At 36.4% G+C, this 7188-nt stretch overlaps 1 protein-coding gene across 3 annotated transcripts; it reads right to left on the minus strand.

The window, feature by feature from the left end:
• Window positions 1-476: 476 nt before the first annotated feature.
• LOC116027349 lies at window positions 477-6981 on the minus strand. Of its 3 annotated transcripts, none has more exons than XM_031268914.1 (9): window positions 6814-6981; window positions 5474-6186; window positions 3883-4739; window positions 3521-3794; window positions 3174-3392; window positions 2284-2457; window positions 1544-1723; window positions 1345-1458; window positions 477-1062 (listed from the first exon to the last, which is right to left on the minus strand). In XM_031268914.1, the coding sequence occupies exons 2-9, from the start codon at window positions 6155-6157 to the stop codon at window positions 727-729; spliced, it is 2838 nt and encodes a 945-aa protein (XP_031124774.1). In that variant the 5' UTR covers window positions 6158-6186; window positions 6814-6981; the 3' UTR covers window positions 477-726. The 3 variants fall into 3 exon arrangements, with proteins under 3 accessions (XP_031124774.1, XP_031124772.1, XP_031124773.1); XM_031268912.1 differs by having other exon boundaries at window positions 5474-6275; XM_031268913.1 differs by having other exon boundaries at window positions 5474-6281.
• Between the last annotated feature and the right edge of the window lie 207 nt (window positions 6982-7188).

Raw genomic sequence — 7188 nt, forward strand, 5'->3', positions numbered from 1 at the left:
AGGTAAAAAAAAAAAAAAAAAAAAAAAAAAGAAAAAAACAAAACAAAACAAAAAAAGCATAGTTAGGAACTAAATTAGGCAACTTTGATAGTCGATAATCAAAGTGGTAAAATCTTAATAGTCAATGGATTATTTTAAATAAAAATTGCATAGTTAGGGACTAAATTAAGCAATTTTGGTAATCGAAAACCAAAGTGATGAAATTTGTTGAGAGATCAAATTGGGTATTAACTCTTCAAAAAGATGAACTTTTAATGTACTAAAAGTGAACTTTATATCGATAGTTTGATCTACACCGTAAGCTAAACCATGATCCCGGACTCTTATGCCATGCATTCAAGATTCAAATCCTATTTGTGACATGCAGGAACTTTTTCTCAATCACTATGCAAATTGAATTTTAAGTTTAATGACATGACAATAAAGCTCACTTATTAAAAATGAGTTTTAAATTATTTTATATATTCCAAAATAAGTGGGAATAAACTTCACGTCTTCACTATAGATTCAACAAATCCGATTTCATATATCCACCAACGTGGTAATTCATTACACAAAATATAAAGATTCATCTTCTTATATAGATTAAGCCATCTACATTCTATTTACACGAGTTCACACGAAAAAAAATAATACTCCGTAATCACAATCTCCTGCTCAAGAACTTTTTTAAACTGTAATTAAAAGGCATAACTCATACATTGCATATGTGATATGTTCACCATCTCATTGTTCGTCGTCTCTCCATACTTCTCGGAGTAGCTGATACCTGACAATATTCCGGCAGCCCTTGCCCCCTTTGGGGCTCCAGTTTATCTTCACCGAAGAAGATCCCCGAGATCTATCAGCTGTAATGGAAGTCAAGGGCGAGTCGAGCTCATCCAGCTCATCATCACTAGTGTAGGATTTTTTCAGAACTGATGATCCAGTGCGCGATAAAGATTGGGATCCAACTTCCCCGATGGACCTGGTGACTGAAGCTGCAGAAGGCGGTGAATATACTATGGGAGTAGCGCTACAAGGAAAGCTAGTTACATGCTCTCCATTTGTATCAACCTCATCCTTTAAATAAGAGAGGAGGATCCATTAGTTTCAATAATGCTACATTGGAAATATAAGAGATAATATATGGGTTTATAAGGTCATGGTTTAGATTAACTAATTGATTAGATTCAGTCTTTTAGTATGGTTTGGCCCACGTCCATTATAGCCCAACTGAGTGACCCTAGCCCAATCTTAGATTTTAGCATGGTATCAGAGCCTACTTTGTGTTCACCCGGCTGTCTACTAACTAATTGATTGGAATCCTGTAAAACCTGGTATAGAATTTAAGGGGGAACCAACCTCAGCATCAAGGGCATCGAAAACTTCTTGGGGAACTCGCTTTTGGTAGAACTCATCGGGAACAAAACCGCTAAGAATCCTCTTGATCAGTGTCGGAGAGAACGTTGCGCAAACCTTCAAGAATTCGAATTTTAAAAAGTTAGGTTGGGAGTAAAAGTGATGAGCATCAGTCAGCTGAGGGAGGGAGGGAGGGACTCACTTCTTTTCTTGTTTGTGGATCAGCCACCATGTCAAACGGAAGCATCATCAGATCGCTTAATTCATTTAGGAGTCTGAATGGCTTGGAAGGCTCTTGTTGCTTGCCATCCGGAGGAATATCGTTACTATCATTCTCTTCAATTCCAAATAGATTAGACAGCCATCGAGACCAGTTTCCAATCTGCCACCAAGGACAGCACTATAAGATTCTTGAATAATAATACCACTCCGCATTGATGAGTATAAAGAACACGAGGGTGAAACATTACTACTGATCTGAAATGATGCTACCAAAATTGGTATTGAAACATAGTCTATATTTTCATACCAAGTTACATTCACATTCCAATCAAATTTCAAAAGTAAAAATCAAAACGAATAAAGTAGAAGAAAAGTCCCATCAAATTCTTATGGAAAGCCTACTATTTCAACTAAAAAGCTGCAACCTCTCATGCAAAATATCTTAAAAGCAAGAGAACTTCACACCATACTGTTTCCTTTGACAATGTTGCAGAAGAAGGCATTCAAAGCAAAGTTGTGAAATCAAAGAATTTAAATTTAACACACACATACACACACACACACACACACACACACACACACACACACATATATATATATATTAGAGTATAATTTTGGATCAACTAAAGGAATCCATATAGCAGCGCAACAAGATTGGAAATAAGCATCACCAATTATGCTGACAAAAAGAATAATAGTAAAGGAGCTTTTACTACTCACAGCGTTTTTGAGTTGTGCACCAGCCCCAAAGCTTGATTTCCCTGCAGGGATTGGAAGGACCTTAGCATCACTAATAGGATCAGACACAGGATCTGTTGGCATTTCATCAGCTGATTCACGAAGAATGGCATTGAACATTGCCACGTCCAGCCTACTCACCAGCTGTTCCATTATCTAGAAGCAGATAAGAAGCAGTCATTCACCGAATTTAAAACCACAGACATCAAATTTGCACCAAAAGCTTGTTCTGAAGGTGAGCATGTCTAGAGAGAATCTATTCTGACTACAGTACTTCAGGCAGTGAGAGAGATTAACACAGGAACTTGCACAAACTTGGTCAGAATAATCACGGTGAGCATAAGTGCAGTGAACTCAAGAGTGCTTTTCAGGACAGATGGGAAATCACCAATCAATATTCTAAGGACCATGGTCCACTTAGCTGTGTGGACCACAAATTAAAAGTACATTATTTTAAAATACATTATTTGAGTACTGAAAATACATTATTTTGTATACTATCAAATAATGTACATTCAGTACACAAATAATGTATTTTTAGTATATTAAAAATGTACCTTGTATTCAAGGAGAGTACATTATTTTTTTTTTTTTGGTAAGGATGGAGAGTACATTATTTGAGTACTAAAAGTATATCATTTTGTATAATATACATTAAGTATACAAATAATATACTTTTAGTACATTAAAAATGTACTTTTTATGGTCCATATAAAAATTTTCCGGAAATCACAATATGCTTAAACAATCTATAGAAAGAAAACAAATTGTAATTGGATATCCATTACGGATAAGGTGGTACCAACTAAAGCATATTAACTTCGTGGCACATGGTTTACTAAGCTGCATATATACCAATATTATCAATTTACCAATTTTGCCAGCAGGGACAAGCAGCCGCATTCATGTCCTCCTGCCCGAACTGGGCACAACCTTTCGCAAGCATCCTTGAAAGCATTCTTCCAAAGTTCTATTGAGAAGTTACCTTGCTCTTGATCTCCTAAACCAGGTTTTCTTCCCTTCTTAGAATTAGAGATCATAGACTTATCACTAGTTTTAGCAACGCTGCTTTGCATATGTGGAGTCAAAGTCTGCAAAGTGTGAAACAAATAAGGCATAACCACTAGTATAAAAAAACTGATTCACCAAATAAACATTAAATAGCAAAATTACAAAGAAAAAGAGATAGAGTTATAAAACTGAAAAACTAGAACTCAACCTGCCACCACACAGACTCGACTATTCGCGAGAAGATCCAAGCCTCGAGTTGTTCTAGTGCAAGGACAAATGTTTTCACATCTTCCCAGTCTGTATGCTCTTTTAGACTCTTCCTTGAGTCTTTTGTGGAAGAGAAATCATTTCTTTGCTTGAGAGATCTTCCAGCTGAACCAGACTTACCTGCATTGTTTTCGATATAAGGTTTAACCGTCTCAGCAGCATCCCGACTAACAATTGCTCTTAGCATGATTGAGTTGGATAACCAAAAAGTTAACCTGTAGGTAAAGCATTACAGTGCTTTAGTTTCCAAATCAGAACTTGTTGAACCAAAGTGTATTTAGATTTTGCAAAAGGAATATGTACCTTGGAACATCATTTCCACATGCTTTAGAAACCAAAACTAAACCTGCAATGGCAGCTCTTGCAGCACTAGCCTGTTTAGAGCGAGACTTCATCTTGCACGCATGAAGATAGAACCTAGAGAGGCGACGAGCTGGAGCATGAATCTTGTTCGAAGAACTTGCATGCTCAGCAACAACAGAGTAAAGGCTGACCTCAAGCACTGCGGTTTCCCTCAGTTCTTCTTCAAGCATCTCAACTTTAGACTTTGATTCATTTTTACGATCAGGAAGCCCATGTGGTGACTTATCTGATGCTGTCTGGCTGCCACCGGAAAGCGTAGTTCTGTTAGCTGTGTTATTTAGCTGGGGAGACTTCGAGTGCTTCGTCTTTACACTTGTAACGCTAGAGCCCTGAAACACATGTTCTCTTTTGTTGGAATTTAGAGTATCACTCCTCAAGTTACTTTTTCTCCCTGCATATTGTGAAGGGTCAGTACCAAATTTAATTTCTGAGAAATGTTGCAAATCATCCAGGAGTTCTTCATCTTGTTCAACATCTAGCTGCTCAAACCATCTCTTGGTGGTTGCTGACTTCCCATTTGTTCCTCGGGAAGTTGTGAACGAAGAAGAAGATTCAATGACAGGGTGAGCAGACTTTTTATGGACAGAGGTCATGCTTCTCTCAGATAATTTGGCAAAAGAGCTGTGGCCATTTGTAGGGTTTTCAGCATTCAAGGATGAGCTTTCTGAGGTCATCAAAGCACTATTGTCATCTGAACTTCTTAAATCTCTGCCAGAAATATTAGCAAAAGAAACTGTAGTGTCTGGTTCTGAAACTTGGTCCCTTCCTAAGCTTTTATTCATCGAATCAACTCCACTCTGCATTAAAGACAATTAACCCAAGTATTATTGAAGAAATTCTGAAATTCTTACATACAATAATGGTGTGATTACAGCAGTATACATATACAACCTATTCTAATAAAGGAAAAAACTAATTAGCTTAATTCTTCCCTTAAACAATGGTAACTGAAAATCAAGAAGCTAATTTATAGGAGATACTGAAAATCACCCTCAATCTCTTCATTATTCCTAAAATATTTTCCTAAAGTAAATTACCTAACTTTGAGTCTTTGACTCCTACTATTCAACAATTATTTAGCCATACATTGTTAGCACCACCTTCCACACACACAGAGGGCGAGGAATGAAAGAACATCGTTTAACCAGCAGAAAGAGTTCCTTAGTATTTTGCAACTTTTGTCAAACAATTGGCTAGCCCCCCACCCCCACCCCCAACTCCCCAAAAAAGAATTATGAATAAGCAACATATATTCCTTGAAATCACTGAAAAGTGCAGTTGGCATAATTGCATCAAAGTTGAAGGGTGAGGCTTTATCTTCTTTTTAGCTGGATTGCATTAATGGAAACAGACAGAACCAGAAAACTGAAAAATTCAGAATTTGTATTCTTTTAAAGCGGAATAAAAAGAGAAAATAACTCATGAGTGAGAAGTTCTCATATTCAGTGTGTCTAAACAATCAACAAATTAGGGAGTAGGGACAGATATACAATGATTAGGAAAAGGGCCAGAATGAAACCAATACAAATACCTTTGAGTAATGAGATGGTGGATCCCTAGAACTCTTCAATGTAGAAAAAGAGGCATTGTGTGATGAATGTGGTGATTCATCATCATCATCAGTGAAAGTGGCAATTTCACATCCTTCATCATTTTCCTCATTCACCGAATCTGCAACAGATGTTTGTCCGTCCTTGTCAATGTATTTTTCATTCGATAAGCTAACTTTAGGTGGTGAATTTGAGCTATCTCTATGGAACGACTGAATCGTAATAAACAGGGACGGCTGGTCTACGCTTTTAGAACTCTTTTTGCAGTTCACTGGAGTGCAAATGCTAATAGCCTCCTCGGTAGCCCCAAAGTCTGCAAGATTAATTACACATGTCCCCAAAAGCTGGCCTCTACTTCCCTTGTCCTTCCGAGGCTCGTACAGGTAAAAATCTAAGAAATTCTTCTGGAATTTATCTTGAGCCTTCTTATCTCGGCATAAAGTCACTGGGAGAGTTATCGATTCATTGAACTCAATCCCGGTATCTCCAACATCAGATACAAAGGATCCAGAATTCTGTTCACCATTTTCCCAGACAAATAATACTGACTGGACAGATTTTAGGGATTGTGATGGAGGCCAAGGCTTAACCTCCTCTACATGGATGATAAAATCAACCTGAAGAGAACTTCCCTTTCTGTGCTTTGACCTCAACCCAAGAACCATGGCTTAAGATCCACTCCAGACTCCAATGGCTGTAGGTAAGAGTGCTAATCAAACAACCACCAATTGATAGGAAAGAAAAACCTCCACCCACTTTAAAGTCAAGACAAAATTACAGCGTCTGCATCTCCAAATAGCAAGACTATTAAACGCCGCAAAATCGCAAAAAAAAATAATAAAAAATATATAAGGAAAAAAAAAAAGAGGCCAATGAAAAAATATACTTAACAGAAAGATCATATTTTCTCCGGAAATAAATATATCTTGAAACCATTTTAAAAAATATATATATTGCATCTTGGATGTTTCAAATTCGACTCGTTTAACTCATCTAAGTGAACAAAATATAACAGACAACTATCGAAATTGTAATGACATCAGTAATCACTTTACACAACTATTATCCATCTACTTACAGTTTGAGAAAGGAAAAACACCTAAATTGCTAGCATTACAAGAGAGCAATTTAAGCATTAAAAAAAATTGAGCTGAATAATATAATCCAGATATGGAAAGCATCATACTGGTTGAATCTTTAAGTTTTAATTCTAGATTGATTTTGAACTATAAAAATAACCCAAAAACAAAAAGGAAAAAAAAGAAAAAACACAGTCTTTAATATTTCTTTGACTGGGTTGGGTAATGACGAGGAAACTTACTTTAAGATCTCTAGCAGTGAAGAACAGCAGTAAATGGCAGCGAATGTAAGAGGCAAGACCTTAAGCAATTTCCAGATTTTGAAGAAAGTATTTTCAGTTTTTGGGTATGTTTGTAGAGAGAGGTGCTGAAGAAGCAGATGCCTTCCGTGTGGAAGTCTTACGTTGGAATAGTTGGCGGCCTATTAAACCAGTCTAAAATATTGGTTGTATTTGATCTAAACTTCTAAAAACTCTTTAAAAAGTTATTAATACTTTTAAGAAGTACTAGTATTTTCACCCATGCGTTGCACGAAATAAATTTGTTATAATATTTTAAGAATATTGAGATTGATATACAATTATATAAATTATAACATCGAATATTATATAGCACAA

Source organism: Ipomoea triloba, chromosome 8, assembly GCF_003576645.1.
Source record: "Ipomoea triloba cultivar NCNSP0323 chromosome 8, ASM357664v1".
NCBI classification, from domain to species: Eukaryota; Viridiplantae; Streptophyta; class Magnoliopsida; order Solanales; family Convolvulaceae; genus Ipomoea; species Ipomoea triloba.

Coding starts and splice junctions, on each gene's coding strand:
- LOC116027349 (XM_031268914.1), bottom strand. CDS start 6,157: ATGGTTCTTGGGTTGAGGTCAAAGCACAGAAAGGGAAGTTCTCTTCAG. Junction 4,740..5,473: donor CACCATCTCATTACTCAAAG/GTATTTGTATTG, acceptor TCTTTAATGCAG/AGTGGAGTTGATTCGATGAA. Junction 3,393..3,520: donor TCGAGTCTGTGTGGTGGCAG/GTTGAGTTCTAG, acceptor CACACTTTGCAG/ACTTTGACTCCACATATGCA.